The following is a 27,788-nucleotide window of genomic DNA, read 5'->3' as shown; positions in this document are numbered from 1 at the left end:
TCGTGTAGAATCAAATTTGTTTTCCTGTTGGAAATGATGAAGGAATTTTTCTGAGCGTTTAAATTGTGTCCAGAAATATATCAGGATGAAACACAGTAGAGATACATTGGAGAGGGCCTAACTGATTAAAATGGTTTCATGTTATGATTTTTAAAAATTTCAAAATAGTTTTTCTTGTACATTGAAGTAATTTAATATGTGCATTTCTGGAATATGAATAACTGGCCAGATTGTCTTATTGGAAAGTCCTGATCCTCTTGGGAAAAAAAGTAAGGTGATGACAATCCTATTGGTCAATCTATATAATACTAATAAGGTATTTTTGTATGCAGTATTTTAGTCACAGACATCTAGTAAGTTAAAAAAATCATTTTAATGTTACGTTGAGTGTAAATTACTGGCTTTATAGATAGATAGCAGAACATTTAGCTTTCTTCTTATTTTATTTTGAAAAATCCCATGAAATGTTAAGTTAAAATGCTATCAATTATCATGGTTGATAAATGGTTGTCATCTGAAATTCTAAATTTTAGCTTGGTTAGCTGTTTATTGTTATCCCTTTTTTATGTTGTTTTGGATAGTTCCTCTTGGGATTTTAATTAGGCCTTGGATGTTTTCATTTGTTTTATATTCTACATAAGCTGTTATTTGATTACATCAAGGAAGAAATGAACAAATAAATAAATTGATTTCTATCTTTTTAATAGATGAAAGAATATTGAAAGTGGTAGATAGTGTACAGAGTCTGTTTGTTATCAGAATCTATTCTGTACCTACTTTACCCAGAGTAGATAACAGAACACCTAAAGACATTATGTTTTCACCTGATTAGTTGCACATTGGGAAAATTAATAGAAAAAAAATAACTGTCCTAACAAAACGACTGTAAAAGTCAAGTTGCTAGTCAGCAACAATAATTGAGCATGTCTTCTCTTTTTTCAAAAGATTGTACTCCATAATATTTCACTCCAGCTTTGGGAATTTAAAGTACAGTTTCCTAAAACTTATTTAAATGGGAAGTTACTGATAAACGTGCAGATTTGCACTGCTGCCTCTGAAGAACTGATTGTTTCTTTAAATTGAAAAGTCTGATTTTAAAGCTTTATTGTTCTTCCTTAGATGGAATTGCAATATTTAGCCATTGATATCCTACCTTTCTCTCCTTATTCCATCAGCTTCTTTGTATATGTAGTGGAGTTAAATGCTAAAATACAAGCTGAAACAAATCTTGAGAGAGCGCTGTTGTCTGGATAGTTTACTGAAGCTGATTATTTATTTGAAACAACTTTGCCCCTCCTTTGGTTCTGCAAATTCAAAATGTGAAGAGCATTTATTTTCAAATGAAACTTTTTAAGAAACAATAATACCCTGTTTGAAAAAAAAAGGTATTTCTTGTTGCAGGGTTTTGGTATGGCATAGAACTGGATAAACCTCGTGGCAAAAATGATGGCTCAGTTGCAGGAATACAGTACTTCAGATGCCCCCCCAGATATGGTGTTTTTGCACCACCATCCAGAGTGCAAAAGTAAGTGCCATAGACTGTGGTTTCAGCATCAAATATTTGTAGTTTCATTCAGAAACTTTTCCAGTTGGAGAGAAGCCTAGATTAGTGTCACTCTTGCCAAACTGTAGATCCTTGGTGCTCTCTGAGTTTGCTGGTGTCTGAATTTGGTGGTCTCTGAGCTTGGTGGTTTCTTGCAGAGGTTTCATTACCAAACTAGGTAACATCATCAGTGCAATATTCTCATCTATCCAATTTTTATTATCCTTATTCTTATATAAGCTTCGCCAAAAAAACTAATAACTCTTCAAGATTAATGTGAGATAGTCAATAAAGCTGAGTTGTATTTTGAGGTTTTTTTAAAAAATAAAAGTGGTTGCATCTTATGTCAATACATGCAATCTCATAATGAAAGAAAGATTTCTGAAATTTTCCTTTAACCTCTAGTGCCATAAAGCAGAATGAAATGATTTGGGAGACAGGTTGGAAACAGATCTATGTATGTGGGCATTCAGAGTTGACATTGCTTTGGTGGCACTTTGGTTACTATTAGCTACATTGTGATGTACCAAATAGTATTCAATATTGTGAATGAGAGGGATTTTGAGGTGGCATGGAGAGTAGAAGAGAAAATATCATGATGGGGAAATAAGGGAAATATTGGCAAATGAGGCTACAGTATGGTTAAGTGGAGGAGTATCTTGGAGAACGTGCAATGGAACATTGAAATTAAACCTGACACAGACAGCATAAAAGAATGACATGGATTTAAAAGTCTGTGTTGACCACTAGCTAGACAAGGAGTTGAATTGGAATCATGGTAATCCTCCACTAGTGTCAGAAATTTTGTGTCTAAGTTAGGTATTTTCCACATTTTGGAATTGGGATTCTCCTAGCTGTGGTTGCTGTTTGGGGATTCCTAGTTACCGTATTTTTCAGAGTATAAGATGCACCGGAGTATAAGATGCACCAAGGGTTTGAAAGGGCAAATTAAAAAAAAGTCAATAATAAATAGAGGGATAGAGAGGGAGAGAACAAGGGAGAAATACAGTAGGTAGGTAGGGAGAGAGAGAGAGTAGTTAGGTAGGTAGGTAGATAAAGGAATATATATAGAGAGAGAAATAGAGAGAGAGAAATACAGTAGGTAGGGCAAGAGTTTGTAGGTAGGTTGGTAGGTAGAGGGATAGAGAGAGAGAAATAGAAAAAGATAGAAATACAGTAGATAGGGAGAGGGAGAGAGTAATTAGGTAGGTAGGTAGATAAAGCGATAGAGAGAGAGAAATATAGAGAGATAGAGAAATATAGTAGGTAGGAAGAGAGAGAGTGTGTATAGGTAGGTAGGTAGGTAGAGGGATAGAGAGAGAGAAATAGAGAGAGAAATACAGTAGATAGGTAGGTGTTTCTGCTGGCATAGCACTTGATCAATGCAATTCTCTTCAATCAGTTGAAGAGCTTTCCAAAAGGAAAAAAAAAGTTTTTGCACTCTGCAAATCTCCCAAAATGGCCCGTTTTTCACAAAAACAGACCCGTTTTTTTAAAAAAGGCATGAATAGGGAAAACTATTTACCTATTCTAAAGACCCATTTCCGGTTGGACCTTCCATTGCCAGTTTTTCTGCATTGATGTCCCAGCACTTTATTCTTGAATATGTTAGATCAATTTTCTTCAACTAGTAAAATAATCTTGATTCAGGATTATGAGTACTATAGGGTGAATCCATTTTCAGGGCATTATAGATAGTCCTTGACTTAACAACAGTTTGTTTAGTGACCGTTCAAAATTATAACGGCACTGAAAAATGTGACTTACAACCATTTTTCACAGTTACTAATTTTGCAGCATCCCCATGATCATGTGATCAATTTTTTGGCAACTGGTTCATATTTATAACCGTTGCTGTGTCCCAAGGTCATGTGATCACCTTTTGCAGCCTGACAAATAAAATGGGGAAGCCAGATTCACTTAATAATTGGATTACTAACTTATCAACGGCAGTGATTCACTTAACAGCTGTGGCAAGAAAGATTATAAAATGGGGCAAAATAACTTGATAAATGTCTCACTTAAGAACAAAAATTTTGGGCTCAATTATGATCCTAAGTCAAGGACTACCTGTAGTTTCGGGAAGATTGTATTCTGATTTAGAAAAATTAATCTGTAGTATGTTATATGCTGAAGGATATTTACCAGTGGTAGAGTAAAGGAAGAATTACACTGCTTTTATTTTTCTTTTGTTATCTTGAGTGAGAAAAAAATAATACATGATTTCATTTGCAGGTTAACAGGATCACTAGAATCTCTCACAGATACTTCAAGTAAAATGAATCATTCTTTCCCTGGTAGGAATACAACATGAATCTGTTTTTGTTTTCTATTACCTATGCAAATTACAGAAATTGTAGTTTCTTGAACATGATATATTTGTTATAGTTGATGTAAGGTAAGAATGAATTGGGAAATACAAGTGTTATGTTCTTTTTCTTTTGTTTTATTTTTTCAATGCATTTCTGAACTTAAATATGGTTTTTTAAGAAGAGTGTTTTTTGTGAGATTCCAGAGATCTATTGATTATATTCCTAGATTCCAGAGATCTGCAAACATATGTCTTTGTGAAATGCAGTTAAAAGCTTAAATATTGCATGTATACCTTATCTTACATATTTTTGTATAAAATCCGAAGTGTGTGGTTTATTATCATTCGTATTCCAATAATAATATTAGATTCTGAGTTAGTAATCTAATTCCGAAGTATCTATTGCAGATCAACCCACAAATGTCCATTATTTTAAGTATTTCAGTTCAAAGATTAAGTTTAAAGTTTTGTGTAAGAAAAAATAATTACAGATTTCAACACAGACTCAATCATTAGGGATAGCAAATTAGAAATTAACCAATTTAGTTTTTTGTGCTGTATTCTTTTTAAATGTGCATATATCAATATATTCATAAATATTCCCTTTAACAAGGTTCGTTGTTAGGCATAGTGGCTGGGAATGTTGGAAGTGGAAGGGGCCATATCAGCTTTCAAAACCAATACCCAACTTAATGCCAAAATGCAAATTGAATCATCTATGAAGGATGACTGTCTAGTTTCCATTATAATACACTGAGCAATTGAGACTTCACTTCTGCAAATTAGTTCTATTTTTGAATTGCTCTCATTTTTCCTTTAGCATTTAATTGGAATCTGCTTTCTTGCATCTCAAATTCACGAATCCATGTCTTATACTTAGAACCTGAATGGAGAATTATTCTGTTGTTTTGACATATTTTCAACTATTTTAAAGAATGCTATCATATCCTCCTTCAGTCTTCTCAGGATTAAATTAACCTAGTTTCTTAATTTCTATCCCTATATCATCTTCATTGTTCTCCTCTGAATTTTTCTATCAATCCTTTTTAGAGTTCCCAGAATTAGATAGACTGCTTAAGGTGAAGTTTGACTAACATACAACATCGTGGGACATAATAGCTCTTTCCAATTTGTGCGGCACTTCAGTTGATACCCTTCTCCATCTTGATATGATTCATTGACAAGTGCACTTTTGAGCCAACTGTGTTGTCATATAATTGTGATGCTAACCAGCCCACAGTTAATCTTGATCTCGTTAATTTTGATCTCATTAATCAAAATATCACGGGAGAGGAGATTTTATTAAAATATTTGCTGAAATTACATCAATATAATTACAAAGTACTAAAGAATTTACTACATCAAAAGATGATCAGACTTGTTCTTGACAAGTCCCTACTAACTCCTGCTTCTTCGTGCATTATTTTCAAGGTGCAAATCTTTACAATTTGTTCTGTCTCTTCCCAGGCTTCAGTGTCAGACTGGTCAGGTTGTAGTTTCCTGGTTCCTCTTTTTTCCTCTTTTGGTAGATGGAAATTTAGTTCTCTTCTAGTTAACGAATGCTTTACCAGTTCCCCAATATTACTTACAGATAAACATTTGACCACCTTGGGGACGAGTTCTTTCATTATCCCAGAGGATGCAGCTAATCTGGAGATTGAAACATATTAATGGAGAGTAGATATTCCATGAGCATGTTTCTGTCATGTTGAAGCTTCATCTCCATGGAATGATAAAAAAAGATTCAGAGTAGATTTCCTTTGCTATTTGTTAGATTTTGCTGTGTTTATCAAGCAGTTACCATATTACTTTCCCCCCTATTATTCTGAGTTTATCTTAATAAACAATTTTGATTTCTTTAGTATCTTTTTACAACCACATTCTGAGCTTTAGCTTCTTCAACACCCTGTCTACTGCTACAGCTATTTATCACTTATCTTCTTGTGACCCATCCTGCTTTCTGTTCTCCCTATACTTTCTTTGTTTACAGATCTTCATTTGCCTTTGTGTGTAGCCTTTCTCATTGGCTTTTTCTGCTGACTTCAGTTTTTTCTCATCATCCAAAATATCTGAAGATTCATAGTTACAAGACCAGCATAGGAATGTATTGCATGTTCAATTAAAAGTTTATTCTGCTTTTTTTTTCATTCAGGTTTCCAACGAAGTTATAGTACAACTTCTGCAGCTTCACAAAAAGAGATAAACAGGAGAAATTTCTTTGTCAAGTAAGTGATTTTATAGAACAAATAACAGAATGTATATATTCCTAATTTTCTGAGATTAGATTTAAAATCCCCTTTTACAGGGGAGGCATGAATCTTCATGATTAAGGAATCATTTTGGCATATGCATGCAAATCCCATATCTATTTCTGAATGTCTATAAGAAAAACAATGCCAATGATGTTCTGCATATCTATGAATTGTTATGCAGCAATGGTTGATAGTTGTTAGAAACAAGCAGTAATCTACCCTGAAGTGAATAACTCAAGATGGTAAAAAAATCTGGTCTATATTAAACATCATTGCCACATTCCTGTCAGCTCATGCTAGACTAAATGGCTAACATTTTCTAAACTCTTGCCTCTCTCATCTTCCATACTTTGTGCTGCTTTTTATTGGAACCTCACTTAGACCACATTGGAAATAACATTAAATACTTATTTGTTTTTAACATCCTTGTTTTTAAAATATAAAAGCATATTTGTTACATGACAAACTGATAGTTATTGGGATTGCAACAGGAGAGCAATCTATTTTTTTCTTCTTATACAGCATCTTGGCATATTTAGCTCTTTCACAGCTAATATGGGCATTGAGAGGAAAGGGTTATACTTGTAAAATCTTCTTGACTTTAATGTGAATGAAAAAAGGTGGCGCAGCGGTTAAATGCAGCACTGCAGGCTACTTCAGCTGATTGCAGTTCTGCAGTTCGTCTGTTCAAATCTCACCGGCTCAGGGTTGACTCAGCCTTCCATCCTTCCGAGGTGGGTAAAATGAGGACCCGGATTGTTGTTGGGGGCAATATGCTGACTCTGTAAACCGCTTAGAGAGGGCTGAAAGCCCTATGAAGCGGTATATAAGTCTAACTGCTATTGCTGTTGCTAAAAAGATTATAAGTTTTTTCTTGCATAACACTGACAGAATAGAAATATAGTAAAGTGATCAAAGAATAAATCAAATACATATTTGGAAATTGAATTAGAATCAATTAGTAAAAAGAGGTCCTTGGTCTTAATTTAATACACTGGAGGTCAATTCCCTTTTATTGTGCAATGTTGTATTTTTTATTTTACTTTTTTAAAAAATTTTCAATTGGAAATAAGTGTTGCCTCTTTTTCTTTGTCCAGATCAAAAAAATCTTCTTTGCGTCGTAGTTGGAGCAACACGACTACTACAAGCACAGATGCCCCAGTGAAATTACATGAAGGCTCTCAGGTCCTCCTGACCAGCTCCAGTGAGATGGGCACAATTCGCTACATTGGGCCCACCACTTTTGCTCCAGGCATTTGGCTTGGCTTGGAACTTCGGAGTGCCAAGGGCAAGAATGATGGCTCTGTGGGAGAAAAGCGATATTTCACTTGCAAGCCAAAATATGGAGTCTTGGTGCGTCCAAGCCGAGTAACTTATCGTGGGATTAATGGAGTGAAACTTGTTGATGACATCTGTTGAAGAACATTGTTAAAATGATGATCTCACAAAAACAGATGTGGAAAAGCTGACTTTTACCTGCATGGAGCCCCATCTTTACCTAACATCTTAAAGCTTCGTGGCTCTAAGATGTTCACAGTTTGGAAGTGTGCAGTGACTGAAGAATGAGATCTTAGTAGCTTTCACTATAAAACATTTCTTGCTTGGATACTCCTAGTATTAGAAACATCTTGGATTTGAGCTGCTCCGTTACTCCAATAATAACCATTATTCAAACTAACTCCATTTTGACAGGCTTTCTCTCTTCAAAATGAGCTTTTTATCCTGTATTTTAGTGGAGCTATAAGGCATAAAGAGATCATAGAGCTTGTTAAATAACTGTTAAAACTGCTTTCTCTAGAAAAAAAAAAGTAAGGTAGAAAAGCGCCTGAGAACTCTGGGAAGCTCTTAGCTTTAGACAGTTCGCTGAAAGCACAAAATGATCAGTTGAAAAAAAACCTGAAAAGCAGAATTTGCTGTTTTGACATGACATGAAAGCTACAAAAATGTATATTTTCAGGTTTTCAGCAAAAGCACTTTTAAACTGTGTGTGTGTGTGCGTGTGCGCACAGATGCTTAAAAAAAGTATACCAGAAGCACTTTAAAAAAAAGCCTTTGGGACATTTAGTATGCACTTTTATTTTCCCTGAAGTATTTTCTATGATCCTTTGGATAAAGCATTTGGTAAGTTGAGGCTGTAGCCTGTATCATTGCACCAGTTATGTGTGTCCCAAGCACTATATCCAGAAGAGGCTAGGAGATCAATAAGTGTTAGAAATATGTGCTTGGATGTACAACCCCTCCTGCTTCAGAAAACATGCACCTTCCCGCTATGGCAGGTGGGAAGAAAGTCACTTGGGAGGTGATATCATTCTCATCTTTAACTCTCCAGGATGATTTGATTATGATTGCCTTTTGGGAACTGAGATTACAGAAACTGTGATTGTTGTATTTTCAAGTGTTTTTTGAAAACACTCTGTGTTCCTACCATAGGCGCCACACTGTTTCACAATCAATACATCAAGCCAAAGGAGAGTTCAACTGAATAGAAGTTGGCTACTTAGCCTGCAGGCCAACAGAAGCCAACATGGATGCAAAAAAATTATGTGCAAACCTATAGTTTGCTACCTGCATACAAAATACATTTTAAAAAAGTATTACCGTATTTTTTGGAGTATAAGACCCACCTTCCCCCCAAAAAAGAGAGGGTGAAAATCTGGGTGCATCTTATACTCTGAATGTAGCCGCCTGGGTCGTCTGGAGAAGAGGGAAGTGAAGTGGACACTGCGCAGGAGGCGAGGCCTAAGACAAGGTGGCTCGCTGCTCATACCACCACTTCTCCAGACAACCCAGTCGTCGGCTTCTGCTCCTGGCCTGGGAGATGGATCTGGCCAGTAGGAATACAAGCCCCATTTTTGCAGTCGGGGAGGAAAAAGAGCGTTTCAGGCGCCCGGCGATCACTGCAGCCTGAAACCACCCACCGCCTGAAACACTCTTTTTCCTCCCTGATTGCAAAAATGGGGCTTGCATTCCTCCTGGCCAGATCCATTTCCCGGGCCAGGAGCAGAAGCTGACCGTCCTCTAACTGGGTTGTCTGGAGAAGGGGGAGGCTGAGCAGTGAAGCACCTTGCCTTACACCTCTCACACAGCATCTATTTCACCTGTCCCTTCTCAGATGGTTCCAGGCAGCTGAGAACACCGTGATGCCACCTGAAAATGCTGTTATTGCGCTTTCTGCCGCCCGGAACCGCCCGGGAAGGGGCTGGTGAAGCGGGCGCTGCAATCTCCCCAATCTCCTGTATCTGTCATGCAGTGCTTTTTGCTACTGCTGCTATTGCACCCAGCTACCATATCTCTTTGCTGCATGACAGATCTGGGCAGATTTCGGGGGAGGGGTGGATGGAAGAGGACCAATCTGCATGAAGGCTTTTCTCAGGATGCTAGGCCTCCACTTTCTCTCCAGAAAAAGCTATTGGCATCATTGGGATTTTAGCTAGGCGTAGGATGGAAAGGAAACTTTGGAGGCTCCAGGGAGACTCCTGACCTGGCGCTCCCACATTTTGAAGTTTTCTTTCCATCCCATACTTCTTTCACTAGCCAAAATCCTGACGATGCCAATAGCATTTTCCAGAGAGAAAGTGGAGATCTAGCGTCCTGAGAAAAGCCTTCAAACAGAGGAGATTGGTCCTCTTCCCTTGCTGCATCTCCCCACCCCAATTCCTCCGGATCTGTCATGCAGTGCTTATTGCTGCTGCTGCTATTGAGCCCAGCTACCATATCTCTTTGCTGCATGACAGATCCGGGCGGATTTGTGTGTGTGTGTGATGAGGCAGCCTCGTTTTCTATATGCTTCCCTTTTGCCGCTCAGGTGCCGCCGCAAGGAACCATTAATCCAAATGGAAGGGATCCCCACTCCTCCTCATCCAAAGGGCTGTTCCCAGTCAAGTGCAGCAGCATCCATTCAGCAGCCCCCGCATGTCTTTCCCTCCTCACTGAAGAGAAGAAGCGAGCTGACTGCCACTCCTTGGGCCAAGCGGCTTACCGTTGCTGCTAGTTGGAGGGAAGGGAAAAATAAAGCCCGGAGAGAGATGTTTAGTCCTGCCCTGCCGTGGGAGGGGTAGAGAAAAGTGGATTTGAGATCGATAAAAGCCTTACTCTTTAAGAAGATCAACACATGTCACATTTTTGCCCTCCCCGGCCCCCAGAAGCACTTTGCAGGCCTCCCAAACTCTCTGCATGCCCCATTTTTCACAAAAAATGGGGTGTGCAGATGGTTTGGGATGCCTGCAGAGTGCTGGGAGCCGGGGAGGGCAAAAACTTTTTTTTTTAAATTTACCTCTTCAAAATCTTGGTGTGTCTTATACTCCGGTGCATCTTATACTCTGAAAAATACGGTATATATAAAAATGAAAAGCCAAAGAAACCAGCAAATGGTTTATTTCTTCTAAATGAAGCATCTTGTCAAACTGCACTTAAAACCATAACAATTTAAAGCATCATTAAGGACTTTTGACAAGATTTATTTACTCTGTATAAAATGTTTATGATACTTTCAGCTTTGCTAGAAGAAATTTTCCTGATCTATATTTCTCATGATATAGCAACACCGTTACTCTCATTAATGAATACTTTTGACTAAGGGGAATAGTGATATAATAGAGCTATAAGCTTATTTTTTGTTGTAAGATCATGTAAAAAGTAGTTAATGAATTTAAGGATGAAGTTGCACCTTGATGCTTGATATTTCCTAAGTCAACATTAGCTTTCTTAATAGTTAAACTTTATTTTGTTATTTATATTGATAGAAATGGTTGTTACTAAGCATGGTTGTACAAACCTTTGAAAGAGGTGTTTAGTGTACATGGGTGTGTGCAAAGCTCCTCTCTTCTAATCAGCTAAATCCTTTTCAGAGCTCATGGAGCTCATATGCTTTTTGAGATTCAAGAGTTGTACATGTATATGTGTGTGAAACAAGTTACTATATCAATCATAAAGCCTAGGAAAAGAAGCAGCTGCCTTATGATTGCGAAAGTGGTGTTGCCACCAGTAATTCAAAATAAAGAGGTGCAAAAATTCCATTTATGTCTGTAAAACCTGAAATCTCAAAGAAACTCAAGAGCAACAATGTAATCACTGATATGCTCCTTGGTGCTCATTAGGCAATTCACCCCACTTGAATTCAAAGATTCTTTTAGTCAAGCACAATAAATGGCAAACTAACATGCCACACAACACCAGCCTCATACATTATCTGTATTTCCAACAGTGCCTTTGGGCTCCACAGAGATCCAGCATAGTTCAGGGCCTCATTTGTCTTCAGGTAAAGTCTTCATCATGACCAGTCCCATGGTCACATCTGTTTTATAATATCGCACAAAACATGCTCTCAAAGTTCCAGGTTCCAAAGTTCTCATTGAGCACCCTATTCAATTAAAAACCTTGTTAATGATTTAATTGGTCCATAGACACCTTGATGTTGAACATAAAAGTGTTATGCATTCCTTGTATACTGTATCTTTTGCATTACATTTCTCTTTCACCCTCTTCGTATTTGACTAATGAAGCTTCCAGGGAAATGCTTAATATAATTAAAGAGTAAAAATGTATTGATACTTTTTGGTGCAACAATTCTGTGATCAATTAGTGTATTTTTGCAGTATTTACAGGTTATCACTGTAATTTGTTACATTTATATCCCTCAATTATTATCATTACTCTGGTGATTGTAATAATAGTTTGCTTCAATCACATTATTCACCTTCGCAGAATGTTAATGAGTGCAATTTTCTACATAATAACAAACCCTGCTGAGTTTAGTGTAACTTATTCCCAGTTTAGTATAGGATTGCACCATATATATTTTAGACAAACTTCTTATTACAGAAAAATTTCTATATAATTGCTATGCAAGTATACATTCCTTGTACTCCAGATGAACACTTTGGGGCAATAATTTGAAAAAAGTACTTCAGACTTTAATGAGCAATTGCAACTTTTTTTCAGACTTAATACAGAACCCTTTAAAAGTTGACTTGCATTATTGAATAGTAGAAAAGGCTTGAGCCTGTGCCAGACCTTAAGTATTTTTTCCAAATTATTTTCAAAGCATATAAACAGCCCTGGTATGTATATTCAGTGGAATGCAGCAACTAGTTTGTGGTTTCATCAGATAAAATGATCAGAAACCATGGCTTTATAATATAATATAGTACTTTCCTTGGCTTATAACTTGGCTCAACTCTGAAGTGGTAACTTTGTTATTACTTGTTTGATCTAAATTAGATTAAGTATAGTTTCTTATTTGCCAACTAATAATAAATCAGTGTAAGTGTACTAGGAAGCTAAATTAAATTAATAAAGTGCATGCTAAAAACTGAAAGAGTGAATCAATCATAACCACAAAGTTAAAAGTTGCCACCATGATACTTCTGAAAATAATCGCTAAGCCATGCAGAAAGAATTTCAGAAGACTAACAATGCCCATTGATTTCCAGTGGGTTTGCCCCTGATAATTCAATCCAGGATTTAAGATTTCATAATTCAGTTTGATTGATATATAATTTCAGAAAAATAGAGCCTGTTACATCAGACACACTCAAACTGGAGTTTTGTGGAATCCCTTAGATATTTTGAGTATTCCTTGAAGCCATATATTATTTTTTGCTTGCTTGCTTGCTTTCAACTCATTGTTGATTCCTGGCAACTACAGTTGCCAGTACATGCAATCTAGGACAGTGTTTCTCAATCTTCTTCATCACGGATCCCCTTTAAATACCGTTTGTGGCCATGGAGCCCCAAAACGTAACTCAATATTTAAATCAAGCCTTCGTAGACCTCCTGTGATGACATTGTGCTTCCCCCCCCCCCCCAAGGTTCTGTAGACCACAAGTTGAGAACCAGTGGTCTAGGCAATATTTTTGTAAGTGTTTTAACATTACTTCCTAGGGCTTAAAGAAAGTGAATGGTACAAGGCTGTCCAGTCAACTTCCATGCCTAAATCAGTATAAAGATTCAGGTTTCCCTGCTCCTAGTCCAGCATCTTAACTTCTAGAGCAAACTCTAATCATTAGTGTGGGAGTGCTTTAGATGTTCATGTTTTACACTGTATCAGCAATAATTCCAATTGTTGAAAGTAAGTATAAAATTGAAACGTACAAGACTGACTAAGCTGCCTTTGGGGCATTTTGTGGAAATATACTGTATGAATGAATGACATTAAAATGTAACTTTGCTTTCTAGATTGTAATTAGTTTTGATGCCAGATAGAATATTTGTAAAGGCAGTAAAACATTGACAATTCAGGTCACTAATATATAAAAGTACACTTGATCAAAACGTTTCAGCAACTGTCAAAAATATAACTGATCACATTTCAACAACAACAACAAAAAACCTCTGGTGTGATAATTGGCTAAACACAAGTGACCACTTTTTCCCTTTGAAGAGTGAGGTTTTTTTTAAAATCATCATTCAAATAATCACCCACAATACTTTTGTGACTTCAATTCTGTTGAAATCATGTTAAGCTTAAGCGCAGCTTAGAAGGGAAAATGGTTCTACTATGATGGCCAAGTATAATCACCAATAAATAATACTGTAACGAAAGAGTGGTAATGGTTTTGTCTGTCCATTATTCTAGTAAGCCTAAATAACAATTTTTCTTTAGATTAAAATCAATTCATAATGATGTGATGTTACAAGATGTAACGTTTTGCAAGGTTTTTTTACACAGTATATTTAGAACAGTTGTCCCATCCTATTTAAGAGATTTTATTTCTTCTGATTCTTGGAGGCTGCCTGGAAAATTCCCTGCAGCTTTCTGGCAAGTTTTTTCAAAAGTGATTTGCTATTGCCTCCTTCCTAGGGCTTAGAAAACAACTGGCCCAAAGTCACCATTTGTGCCTAAGGTGTAACTATAACTTGCAGTTTCTAACCCAATTCCTTCACCACTATACCAAACTGGCTCTTATTTAAAATGAATAGCTCCCCTCTAACCAGCACAGATTTTAACTTCTGGCCCTCATAGCCTGAATTACTGCTAATCTAGTTTAATCAATTTGGCATTTCTTAAGTTAATAGCACGCTTTCTATTCAAATTTCAATTCCTTGTTAGAATTATTGTTAGGTATTTAACAATTGCTTGACTTTTATATACTGATGAAATGTATTTCATATTCCAGTAACAGTAATGTTTTTAGTTGTGAAGATAATACACCACTGAACACATGCCTTCCTTTACAGTCATTTTATTTTCATGCCTTTAGGTTCACTACACTCGATTACAATACAAATACAATAGAAAATATGTAATGACCATATATTAGTATTTGATTTTCGAGAAGGATCCCTGAAATGCATAGGCCCTTGATTTAGGAGTAATGTTGCACAAGCTTCTGTACAAACATGAACCACATTCCTAATGACAAAGCTCTAATACAGACAAAGAGAGGCACAGAGGGTTGAGACATCCAGGTGTAACTGCAAAAGGCCTTTGAAATGGTAGTACTTATTCACAGTTTGAACATAGCTTGGCTTACAGAAGCAGATATCTGAAAGGAAATTCTTAAAGAACAGCAGCTATTGTGCACTGCAGAATGAGCCCAGCAAAACTACATTCCCCTGGCCTAAATTTGTGGATTTAGAATGAAAGGAAATAAATACATTCATGGTATGTTCTGTTGTGTGTTGTGGCACTTCTATGCATGTCGACTTCAAGAGAACATCCCATGAAAAACAGGCTAATTTTTGCAATATGCTTTCTATCTGACTTCTCATGCATCTAATACCAGAGGAGAGATGCAATGTAAACGTCATACCTACAGCAGTCGTTCCAGACAAAATGGAGGGGAAAAAAGATGTCCTGTTTGAATGTACCATCCTTTTTTGCAGCATCCCTTGAACCTATGTTAGAATTCCACTCTCTTTCCCACAAAGAGAATAGTCTTCCTGAATTTCAGAACCTGAAGAAGGGCTGTACAAATGTGGCTGTAGCTTTGGATCTAGGATCATGCCTTCTATTAGTCTTACCCACGAACATGACCCCTTTCTACCTTATTTAACCTGTTCTGCTAATATGTTGTTCAAACCTCCAAATGAATGGAAAGTACAGTTCAAGTGTGATACTGGAGTTCCACTGAGCCAGACACTTCTCACAGTGCTCAACAAGTTTGCTGTACATTTATTATTTTTTAAAGTTGCTATATTGCAAAACAAAGCAAATTCCAATTCTATCTTAATTTTACTCTGGACTCACATGGGATAAAAACTAGGAGGTTGACTGGTAGTATTATGATAAATCAGTGGTTGATCTGCAATTCATTTATCCTGTTCATATAGGATAGTTCTGAAAGAAGGAACAATGGTGTTCTAGTACCATTTAATTAAGCTTATTACTCAAGGCAAAGAAGTTAACAATGTTTTGGAGGCAGCCATCAAGACAGATGTTGAAGGAAAATAGTTGGAGAAATGACTCATACCATAAATACAGTAGATTAGGGATCCTAGTTTCTCCTTGCCTCTGCTTCATCGGTTTTCCTATAACTCTATACTTTTCTCCCAACTGTAATTATGGGGGAACTCTCTCTCTCTCTCCCTCCCTCCCTCCCTCTCTCTGTTTCTCTTTTGCTGCAGTGCAACGACATGTATAAACATCAAGACTTTGCAGCAACCCTATTCATTTTTCCCTCATTGTTTTTCCCTGTAAGACTTCAAGCTAGAGAAGCATGAATGTGTTTTCCGTATAGCTTCAGAGCTCAGGCTTCGGAAAGAGATTTGCATCTCTGATCAGCTAAAAGGCAAATTGTGTGATATATTCCTTCAGCTCTTCCCTAAACTTGCCACATTGACCATATAAGTTATTGAAAGTGACTTCTGCCCAGGTGGGGGTTATTCTTGGGGAACACTCCGTTATAGATCAGCATGATTCCCATGTATTTGTGACGGTCAGCTTCAGTTGTGGTCTGCCTGCTGTCCCTGGCATAGCATTTGATGCTAGTCTGTAGTGTAACTTAAATGCTTGATGATGCACTTTGCGTTGGATACTTAACAGGCTTGTCAACTAAATTTTTCCAGCTCTGTCCTTGATAAATAACTGCTGTGGAAAGACTCAAGAGTCTATTCATGATGAGGTTTGTAAGTTTTGCAAACATCAAGATAAATTTATTTCTTTAGCAAATTATATGGCTCACCATCTTATACACAATAATCTTAAGCAACCACATCTCAGTATAATGATTTTTCAAGGGTGCAAAATTACACCATTGAGGGCATTTTGCTGGGAAGATAAGAATGGCTACTGGTTTGTGGAGCTTTCTATCAATTCTGGCATATACTAAAACTATAATGAACATTCCAAATAAATTCTTGGTTAATGGAAGAGGCAAAACAAGGGTAACTACATAATGTACACAAATAAGCTATGACATGAGGTTTGGTATAGTCACTGCAACATCACAACCTGCTTCAATATTGTATTCTGTATTTTACAGAATCCAGAACTCTGCTTTTAAGTATCCTGAGCTGGATCAAACAGGAATCACAGTGATAAGATTAGCATCAACCAAAATGATCATCTGGTACATCATGTTCCATCTTCATAGAACAAACTGCTTCTTAAACAACGTGTGTGAGAAAATAGGTAACAATTTTGACACCATAATTGCTTATATATAAGCATCTTATTTGCAAGTAAGGTACTTGCTAGAATTGTTGCAACCTTAAATCCCATTGTAATTTAATGTACTATGGATTTGAAAAATGTGTTCCTTGGACTGTTTCTTGTCCAAACTTTCAGGAGAGAAACTTCATACTTATTCCTGTAAATTTCTTTCTTTCAGATGATACTGTTATGTAGAAGCAATTACTGTCTGGTAAAATATCTTGTCCAATTTCTCATAGTCTTGCAATTAAGCCCCCCCCTCCCAACCTTCCCCTCTTGTGAAGGCAGGAAGGAATGTAACTGTTGATTGGTTTGGTATATATAATCGCTGGTCTTATCAGCATAAGGGACAATTCTCACAAAGAATGAGATTTTTGCTATGTGCAAGTAGAAATGTCAAGCAGGAAACCCACATACTTACTAATTTAAGCTCCCTGACTCAACTACAGAACATGGGGCTGCCTATGTAAAAATGATTAAAAGAGATTGTTCGGAGCAGAGAGAAAGCCAGCCTCACTTTATATTTTAGGATTCTTGGTTATTTCCTGGTAGGACCATGATATTCTGTCAATGGGAGGGATTAATAAATATTTTATTTGCCTAATTTACAGAGCAATTTCTGTTGAGTGTTATTACAGCAAGCCAAGAGCCACTGACAGTCAATAACATTTGCTTTCATTGAGAAGATCACTCATCTTCATTTGCAAATAAGGCCTAATGAAATTAATGATCTTATGCAATGCAAATTGCACAGAACTATAACTCTATTTGTTTATTAGGATCTTAAAACAAAGACAGGAGGCACAAATTGGTCTTCATTTATCTTTACAGTGATACAAAGATTGGGTAGCATAAGATACTACTGGTACCACATAATATACTACTTTTTTCACTTAGTTAGAAAAGTGGTTGAAAGTTGCACACCTGAGTAGCAACTTTGGCTCAATGTGCTAGTTTATCTGCTTGGAACAATGTTAACATCTTCATTTGTATCAATATTTTCATACTACAGGTATCACCATCACTTTAGCTTTTTCACCCAGTAGGTATTACTGTGTAGGTACAATTTTGGCAACTAATCACAAAGTAAGATATTTTAATAAAGCTTTTCAATTCAAGTCAAATTAATGGCTGTTTCTAGCAAGCTGTGAAACATGTTGGATTGTGGCTCTATGACATGCTGAACTGTAATATAATTATTGTTTTAAGTCCTAATTTATCAGTATATGTACTGTATATATTACATATGCTTTGAAAAATGGGCAGTGAGAATTTTCTAACACCCCTTTCTCCTAAATTCTTGTTCTATAAAAGCGTTTGGCTTGGTTCCTAAACTACTGTGCATATTATAATAATTAATATATTCACACCCTGGAAGAATTGATATTCAAACCAAAGGACTCTCTTCCTCTGATTGCCAAGCTTTGCCCTCAGCAATGATATAATGACAGTGACATAATGAGAGTTTCAGTAGTATGCAATCTGGCCTTTACTATCTTGGTAATCCTTTGTTCATCTACCACATTTTGCCAGATCCATCAATGACATTAATACATTCTGAAAGATAAGGGTTAGATATAACTCCTCAACTGTTGCCAACCAATGATCACAATAGATGGGAAAAGGAGAGCATTTTTGCTGTCTTGCCAAGGTAATCCATTTCACTTTCTGCAATTCTCACTACAGAATAAAAGGAGTGACATTGACACATTTAGCTATTCTGATGCTAGATCTCCATAGTTTTGCATGCATGTGGTAGCTGTGATGCTATTTGAATATGAGCTCTTTCAGAGTCCATGTTATGTGACTTTGCCTTTGACAGGACAACATTTCCATACTTTCTCTGAAATCATGAGGACATCCAAAATATTGTTTGGCAGTATAGAAAATCCCTAAACATTAAACACTTGGCCAGTGAGTTTTGAAATGGCATATACACAACTAAGAGGAAGCAGCGCACAGGAAAGGCCATAGCAAACAACCATGCAAGTGATATTATGCAGTTGAGGACAGGGCCTTGCTTGTAATAGTGACTATTATCTCAGAGAGTTATGTGGGTTTAAAGGTGTGATTGTGTAGGTGTGTATATAAAGGAGCACTGATAAATTGAAACTTATTAAGAGATTTTTTTAAAAAAGCTTCCGGGGTGATGGCACTTCAGAGCAGATTGGCACATAACAGAAGGGAATTTGTTCTGTTCTCGTGGTTGCTCTATGGTTGACACCGAAGTTTGTGCCAAGGCTCACGAGTCACATGGGAAGAAAGTCAAGAAGATTAGAGGTTGATTGAGCTCGTTCCTAAGGTGAAGGTCCTCGTAACTGCTGGCACAGAGGTGGGGCTGAGGTTTCCAAGGGAAGGCCTTGCTGTTGGTAGCCATAGTTAACATTGCCACAAGGAAAATGGCGAAGCCTGAAGAGAGGCACTTCCTTAACACTGGCTGTAAGTGAAGATGGTTCTAGAAGAAGGGAAGAGCTTGGCAGCCTTCCAGCCATTATGCTGGGCCCCAAAGTACAGCTGCCTTCATGCCTTGAATCTTCCTGCTCTGTTGCTTCTTTTTCCAGCTGAGTAGTCTTTTTGACAACTGGCTTCTCTGAAAACCAAGAGCCATATGTTGGGTTCCAGAGGTTGGTAGGCTTATTTCTGGATCCCCGGGTTTTGTGGAGCTCTGTTGCAGGAATTGATTGAGTGTACGCCATGTTGACGTGGCCCCCTTCTAGAGAAGTCTGGATGTTAGCCTGGATAATTGGCTCAACAGCAGCTGCTTTCATGAGAGCTTTTCCTGCTGGAATGACAAAAGGGAGAGAGGACGGGGAAGGCAGGAGCTGCTCAGCACCTTTTTTCTCCCGCTGCGGCAACACTAACAGAGGAGGAATTGCTTCAGGATCTTCAGGACGCACAGGAACCTTTTCTTCTTCTTCAATGCATGGACCATACTCCACAGGCAGAACCGTATTGATGACATCAGGATCCTATAGGGAAGGAGAAACAGTAGTTCAACATGTATTTATCTTCTAGTTATGCCTAAAACACTAGTGGAAAAATATATTTTTGTTCAGAAATAGAGCTATTTTCTCTCTCATCTTCTTGACAATATTAAAATTCACAATTACACAATAAATCTGTTAGACAGAAAATAAGACTGATAAACTATTCTTTCATGAGTAAAAAAAAGTTTGGATTCCATGTCTTATGCGTGGAAGTCAGCACCTTTTTCTTATGCTCATGAAACTGGTTAAATTGCTTTAAGAAGAGCAGAGAAGGCCTGCTCTTCTCTTAAGAAGATAGATGATCCAAAGAACTTTTTTCAAATAATTTTTGAAGTGTGCACAATCTCACTGAAGTTAATGAACCCCACTGCTAAACAGCATGTTGTATTTAATGGAATATTGAAACGATAGAAACTGATTAAAACATAACCAAACTTTTTTTCAGATATAGAGTGTTAGGATTGGGTGGAAAAAGAAAGACAGACTTTTCCCTGTACTTCTGATCTGCAGCATCAGGAGGACCCCCAAGTATATCTAAACGAAGATAAGACTGTCTTTGAAGCATATGCTGCGGATATAACTACTCTGATTATGTCGGGTTCTCTTTTTTAAAACCTTTACCCATTTTGAGTGCATTACACATGTAAGAGAGTATGATGTGGGATGGATATAGGTGAACCTGGAGTATATTTCTAGAATGTAGCTTTTTCTGGTACAATGACTTCGAGTTGTGACTACACTAGCATCCCAAAAACATTAGTCTAGTTTGGGGAAACCAAATACAATTAACTCCAGGTGTACTGAAGACTTACAGGTCTGTGCAAATATGGTCTATTTAAGAAGGATAATAAAGGCCCTACATAAGAATCTATCATAGCTAATCATCTCTTTTAGATATGAATGGATTTATGTGGTTGTGAGATGGTTTGAACTATTCTTTCAATAATTCCCCACTTGTTTTGCTAAGTGAGGGCTGCAAGCCCAGAAATTTGAGAAAAAGTCATTATCAGTATACTATATTCAGTAGGCTTGGCATGTTTCCCTTTTGTCTTCTCCTGCACCATGTTACACCATGATGGAGCCTGAGAGAAATGGTTACCTGGGTGCAGTATTCAATTCTCTCCAGAACAATGGCAAAGTCTGGCCTGTCTTCTGGCTGGTGTTGCCAGCATTGGGTCATTATTCGATATCTACAACAGTAGAAGGAGAAAATGGCACTAAGGGGCAGATTTAGGTTGACATTCAGTTTGTCACAGCATAAGAGGAAACAGTATCACAATGACATTTTTTATGTTATGAATTTTTGATCCTCCTCAACTAGCATCATAACTGCAATTTGAATGAGAACAATAGAATGGCATTCAGCTATTGCTTGACTAAAACTGGGCTAAAACTAGATGCTTAAACTAGACTATTATTGGGATATTGTCCAAATAACATACGTGTGTGTGTCTTTGAGTCACAGTTGACTCCTGTCAATTGCCTTGGTTTTCTGACATTCCCTGTCATTCCCTGACATTTTCTGGCAAGATTTTCAGAAATAGCTTGCCATTACCATTTTCTTAGAAAGTGAATGGGCCAAGGTCACCCACCTAGCTTTGTGCCTAAGGTTGGACTAGAACTCACGATCTCCTGTTTTCTAGACTGAGGTTTAATCACTACACAAACTAGATATCTAACATCTATCTATATAAGAAAAAATGTGGAATTTTTGATTAGCAATTTCTTAGAAGCATGAACTTATTTATGCTATACATCTATACAGTTATCTGTAATTAAATAAATTAAATAAATTAAATTTACATTATTTACAAGAAAGGGCATTTCATTAATTCTAGAGAATAAGAATTTTGAATAACAAAGTATCTATTGATAAGGATGGGCTACGGTGGCTGAGACTATTCATCAAAAATGGATATCTCTTGAATCAAGCAAGAACAGCCATCTGTCCTAATGAATAATGAATCTGTTATTTCAGATGCTGATTCTAAGACAAAATGGTATTTTAAGTTTGGTGGAACTCAAGTGGTGCAGAATTACCACAAATTTCTAGACAATAAGAAACTCCCTAAATAGCTTATTTTCAATACTCCCTGAATACTGATTGCTTAGTACCAAAGAAAAGAGCTCTCTACATCAGGGGTCTCCAACTTTGGCAACTTTAAGACTTGTGGTAAGTAAGTAAGTAAGTAAGTAAGTAAGTAAGTAAGTAAGTAAGTAAGTAAGTAAGTAAGTAAGATCTTTATTACGGTCAAAGACTAGCAATATACATTTGTCTTTACACTATATTAAAAATACTAACCTTAGTGGACTTCAAAGCTGGCTAAGGAATTCTGGGAATTGAAGTCCAGAAGTCTTAAAGTTGCCAAGGTTGGAGACCCATGCTCTAAATCACAGCCCTTTGCTTCTAACATTACTTGTTTTTTCAGTCAGATGCCCTGCATATGAGTCTGACTGACTGTATATAAACATAGCTGGAAATAAAACTAGAAACTAAAGCTACTTAATCTTTGGCATGCGCCTATGGAACATGAAAGTTTTCATACACAGGGCCAGGGCAGTTTTTGGGTGGATCCATCCTTCCTCCACTTGTGACAAATTCCAAGACCTCCTGGTTACTTTTGCTGGGATAGGGCATATATCCAAGTGAGAATATTTCCCACAGCAACACTCCAAATGACCTGGACACAGAAAAGCAAATAATAATAATAAGGTTTATTTGCAGAAAACTGAGCAAATTTATCTAAACAGTAGGATAATTCTTGCAAAATCCTTTATGTTTTTATTATGTATGTTATACATATATATATGTATGTATGTATGTATGTATGTATGTATGTATATGTATATGTATATCATAAAACAAATAGATATATACATACATATATATATATATATATATATATATATATATATATATATATGTGTGTGTGTGTGTGTGTGTGTGTGTGTGTGTGTGTGTGTGTGTGTGTGTTGTATTTGTGCTGATAAATAAATAAAGGGAGACTAGTATAGATCTATTTCAAGCTATTTAGCTCTCATCAGCTAGCCATACCCTTACTGGGATTCGAACACACACACACACACACACACACACACATCATTATTTATTTATCAGCACAAATATAACACAAATATAACAAAGGCAACAGTAAAAATATTGGGTTTCTGTCGTGATGGACTCTTGTGACGAGCCGATTGACAGATAATGGAAGCTGTTAGCTTCATCCCATAATTGGGGCATACCAGGGGTTGTGACACTATATATATATATGTGTGTGTGTGTGTGTTTGTGTGTTTGTGTGTGTGTGTGTGTGTGTGTGTGTGTGTGTGTAATTTCCTTTAACATACATACGTATATATTTTGACTGGGTCAATGCTAGCAATAATAATACAATTAGTATACATAATCCTAATCTTCCAACTTCTGACCTTAACCTGCACATTGTATTTATAAGCTTCAATACATTTTAATACATTGATGATAATAATAATAATAACAACAACAACAACAACAATAATAATAATAATAATAATAATAATAATAATAATAATAATACAGTTTACCACATACTAGTCTTCCATCTTCTAACTTTAATTTGGTTATGATTACAGTAAATACTATTATCTATGTCTGTCTGTCTGTCTGTCTGTCTGTCTGTCTGTCTGTCTGTCTATCTATCTATCTATCTATCTATCTATCTATCTATCTATCTATCTATCTATCTATCTATCTATCTATCTATCATCTTCTACTATTTTTCCAATTTGTATTTTCTACTTCTTTTATTTTTTATTAAATTCACCATATTGAGAGGTTGCATTCTTTCTATTTTCTGTCGGTGGCTTTGGATCTACTCATTTCTATAGAGTGTCAAGGAACTGTGGCACCTGTTTGACAAGCTGTATTATTTGGCAGAAGAAAAAGGCATGCTTAAAGAACTTTTCGGCTTCTATCGGACCAAAAAAAATGCGGGCAGTGACATTTTAAACCCACAAGCAGCTGTTGGCTTGCAAAATGGAAAGAAAATTCTGAGCAAGCCTACCAGGTATCTGTTTTGGATGTAAATATCCCTTCCATGAAGGCTTCAGGTGGCATCCATTTGACAGGCAGCATTGCACACCCTCCTTTTCTGTAGTAGCTGGCTCTGCAGTCGAGGCAAGAATATTAACAAGAGTTAAGTATTGGCTCCTTCAGCAGTTGATTGAAGTGGGTGGCTCTGAGAGCTCTGTTGATGGCAGCCGTGAGACTTTTTTTCTTTTTGAAACAATAGGGCAATTTCTCCCTTTTATAAGAAAAAGGAGGAATATCCGTCTTTTGCTTTTCTGAATAAGGGAAAAGGTGTCTATGATTCTTTGTTATGTATAATTACATCCCTAAATTTGATTGAAGCAATAGTTCCATTCTTTGATGGCAACAGTTTGAGTATGAGAAACCAAACTGTACCTATAAATTGCAACGTGGGACCAGGTGAGAATTTTAGGGATTTACCTGATTTCAGAAGGCCAGGGAGGCATTTCTGTCATGTGTGGGTTCAATGCATTCTCCCACAGAGCAAATTGAAACTTTGGGAGTAGAGTCAGGTAATATGGAAGAAATGACTCAGCCCGAGGGAGAAGTCAAACGCATCATCAGTCATGAGTCCCTGCATGCCCCCCAAAGAGATCTCAGTCCAGCTCACCGTGAATGCTTTCTTAATCCCACTCATTTCCCTTGATTGTTAGTAGCTCAGATTATTGTAGAGAATCTTTACACTGCCTGAATCTCCTAATTTCTCCAGTGTTTGACAGAATAGTAAGTGGAAAAGGAGAGTTGGAATCTTTATTCTTTAAGGTAAACTACAAAACACAACTCTTAGGATTTGCCCTAGAAACCTATAAAATGTAGAAAAGGAGAACATTTTAAAGCAATTACCCAAAAGGAAATGGCCTTAGATCTCAGGAGATTTCCATAAATAAGAAATGAGAGACCGTAAAGCAAAATGCTGTCCAATGCTTTTTCTACTTTATCCATCTAGATATGTCAACTCTATATGAATCCATTGCCAGAGCGTGCCAACCCAGTAAATAAACAAATGTTTGTATGGAACACATTCCACACAAATAATATTGCATTAATTAATTATTTAATGAAACGAACAGTCTGCAAAATAATGTGCTCCATTTGCAAGCCAATGAATCATCTCCTGTTGTGCCATTCTTTCTCAGAGACAAGTGCACTATTCACACAAAATCACACAATGCAACCTTCACATAAAACACAGGGACTGACCTCCTTTCTTCCAGTAAAAATGGCAAAAGTTGGGAATAAAAGAGAAAGAGAGAGAAAGAAAGTAAAGTGATGACTGAATGGAAAGGGCAAACAAGAGTTTAAAAAAATGGGACAGAAGCAAAGCATGGGATAATGCTAGAGAAAAGGAAAAGGGAGAAAACCCAGTTAGGGTTAGAAAGAGTTGAACCTCCCCAGCCCTTCCAAGCAGGATGTAAGCTTCCTGCTCTTCTTCAAAGTGATCTCTTTCCTAGTAGAAGGCCCGTGGCCACTTCTCTGGCAAACCTTGGTTTCCAATAAATTCTTTTTTTAGCTTTTAGTATTTTCAATCAGAGAATATAAGGTATCCCATCAATGTACATTTTGGAGAAAATTTGCCTCCCTATGTGGTGAATATGTAAATACATAATTAGAGAGTAATGATATTAACCGTATATAGTTTAAATTCAGTTTAAATTCAGAAGAATCATAGCAAATCTAGTTTTCTATCTGGCTTCACCCACTCCAACAAATGGCACCATTCAAGGCTGGCCAAAGCTGTGTCCCATAACATGAATGCTTAAGTATTGATCTGGGTTCTCCTATCCTTGCTTAAATTTTTCTTCATTTTCACAGGACAGAAGATCTGATTATTATGGCTCTTGCCATCTTATACTTGGCTTTCAGTGATCCTTTCACAAAACTTCCCTTGCTTTGGCCTCCTCTGACAAAGGATAGGCAGAAATGAGGTTATCTCATTTGCAACTTGGGCTGTTTTGAGCCATGGTGTTTTTTGCAGACATTATAAGTGATGTGACTATATAAACCAGCCTCCTAAAGCTGGAATTTTCTAACTGCATTGGGGGCTATTGGTTTTGCCATTTCTAAGCCACCACTGCCTTAAATAATACTAGTAATTGTAGATTCATTTTAGTTGCTTGACATATGCCCATAAATCTCATTGTCCCGGAATGAATAATCCAAACACTTCTTTTATGTCTTGCATGTTTACTATGAAGAATGCATTCTCAAAGAGAAGTTTTCAACTTGCAAAGTGTCAAGAAAATCCCCTTATCCCACCCTGCTTATAAATAGTCCAAGCTTTTGGTTTGTTGCCCAAATCAATACTGTACAGAAATATGTGGTGAAGTACTTCTCCAGGATGACATTAGAGGGCACTGCGAGGACAGTAACTACATTATCAAAAATATCTACTGTACTATAGTAGATTATTAAAGTCTTCCTATTTAACAACTGAAGAATCATTAATCCTGGTGCCCTGGAGAAATTCCAGAGTCAGTAATTGCCTTTTTCTGACCCTTCCCTACTTTTATATGCAATAAACAGAGACAGTAGCGCAAGAGTGTGTATGTCAACACAAAGAGGGATAAAGCTTCAGGATATGGTATGAGGAAAGTAGAGAAAACAAGGTTGGAGAGGATTCTGTTTTAGTGCAATACCAAAAGTGGTTGATAAAATAACAATAAAAGTAATCTGAGGAAATTCCACAGAATGAACATAGAATTTTAGTGAAGACTGCATACAATGTCCTCCTGGGTACCGCAAAATATAAATATCTGAAAAAGACCAATGCATACAATGAAATAATAAAGGAATGTTATATATCACCTTATAGAAGTTATAATAGTTTGAATAAGAAATAATAACCAATATTTCTCACCTATATATGTCCCTGGCCATTCCAAAATCTCCAATTTTAGCTATTCTTCCAGGACCTTTACAAGTAAGGAGGCAATTTCGAGCAGCAATGTCTCTAGAGAAAGAACAAATGACTGTTTAAAAAAATAATTAATAAAATTAAATTTGTGTGGTAACCAAGACAGACCAGCTGTTAAGTTACTGGAAAGATAAAGATAAAGCTACTATTGTTAAAATGGGCACACTCATTTTTCAAATAGGAAAGCCAAAATAAATAAATAAATCTAGAAGTTGAAAACTTCAAACTTGCTTTGAAAAAGAATAATTTCTATATAGGACATTTTGAGCTCCTGAAGAAAGGCAGAATATAAATCTGTTCAAGAAATTTAAAAAAAGAAATAATGCCTCAGTTCCTCCTTTTTTATGTTCAAAGCAGCAGACCTCTAGAGGGTGGTAGTACACAACCATTTTTGTCAGTGGCTTGTATACTAACCTGATGCAAGTCAGCCACAGACCACACACACACACACACACACACACACACACACACACACACACACAAAACAGAGAGACGGGGGGGGGGGGGAGGGAGGGAGGGAGGGAGAGAGAGGTAGAGGACCTCCTGCAATAATAGCTTCTCTTACTGACCTGTGAATGAAGTGATTTTCTTCCAAATACTGACAACCACAAGCAATATCACGAGCTACATGGAGCAAATCCAGCATGGTTAGTGAGGAGGGATGAGTCTAAAAGGAAGAATCAAAGAATTATTTCAGGAATATGAATTTAAACAATCAAAAAGGGCTGACAAGGCATTTTTTAAAAAATGGGCAATCACAAAATCTGTTAGAATTAGTGTTGCTAACAGTATAAAAGCTAAATGTATAATTTGTTTTTCAAAAAAAGCACATTTTAGGTTACATTATTATTATTGCAATTCTAAATACTTCTTCCTAAGGTCTTGATCCCTGCATTTCACAGGGATTATCTTCTTATTTTCTGGGCATCCCATTTTCTGTTCTTTCTTTGTTCCTAATAAACAATTCTATGCAAAGTAAGCATGAATAAAGGGACAAATTTTCTAATTGGCAGAAGCTTGACTGAACAATCTTTGAAGTCATTTCCTACTAAATATAATGTATTGCATCTCCAACATTAATTTCTAGTGCTCAAATTAGCTTCACCCCCCCCTTT

General features: G+C 36.8%; 2 protein-coding genes across 5 annotated transcripts in view; one reads left to right on the top strand and one right to left on the bottom strand.

The window, feature by feature from the left end:
• The window catches only part of CLIP4 (CAP-Gly domain containing linker protein family member 4), a 46,090-nt gene extending 34,435 nt beyond the window's left edge, over window positions 1–11,655 (top strand). For all 4 annotated transcript variants that reach the window (XM_014052691.2, XM_014052690.2, XM_087717886.1 and 1 more), the window contains exons 13-16: window positions 1,402–1,525; window positions 3,779–3,840; window positions 6,007–6,079; window positions 7,204–11,655. In XM_014052691.2, the coding sequence (XP_013908166.2) occupies window positions 1,402–1,525; window positions 3,779–3,840; window positions 6,007–6,079; window positions 7,204–7,525 (581 nt within the window). In that variant the 3' untranslated portion in view covers window positions 7,526–11,655. The remainder of the gene's footprint in view (window positions 1–1,401; window positions 1,526–3,778; window positions 3,841–6,006; window positions 6,080–7,203) is intronic.
• Window positions 11,656–14,572: 2,917 nt separating this feature from the next.
• Window positions 14,573–27,788, bottom strand: part of ALK (ALK receptor tyrosine kinase) — a 659,766-nt gene continuing 646,550 nt past the window's right edge. Inside the window, exons 24-29 of the mRNA XM_087718714.1 lie at window positions 27,243–27,340; window positions 26,617–26,709; window positions 23,734–23,835; window positions 22,234–22,368; window positions 20,787–20,877; window positions 14,573–19,669 (exon numbers count right to left, since the gene is read on the bottom strand). Of these exons, the coding sequence (XP_087574840.1) occupies window positions 18,998–19,669; window positions 20,787–20,877; window positions 22,234–22,368; window positions 23,734–23,835; window positions 26,617–26,709; window positions 27,243–27,340 (1,191 nt within the window). The 3' untranslated portion in view covers window positions 14,573–18,997. The remainder of the gene's footprint in view (window positions 19,670–20,786; window positions 20,878–22,233; window positions 22,369–23,733; window positions 23,836–26,616; window positions 26,710–27,242; window positions 27,341–27,788) is intronic.

Source organism: Thamnophis sirtalis, unplaced genomic scaffold (genome assembly GCF_051295495.1).
Source record: "Thamnophis sirtalis isolate CommonGarterSnake01/CBP01778 unplaced genomic scaffold, rThaSir2_p1.2 scaffold_6, whole genome shotgun sequence".
NCBI lineage: Eukaryota > Metazoa > Chordata > Lepidosauria > Squamata > Natricidae > Thamnophis > Thamnophis sirtalis.
This window is presented reverse-complemented; position numbering and strand designations above follow the sequence as displayed.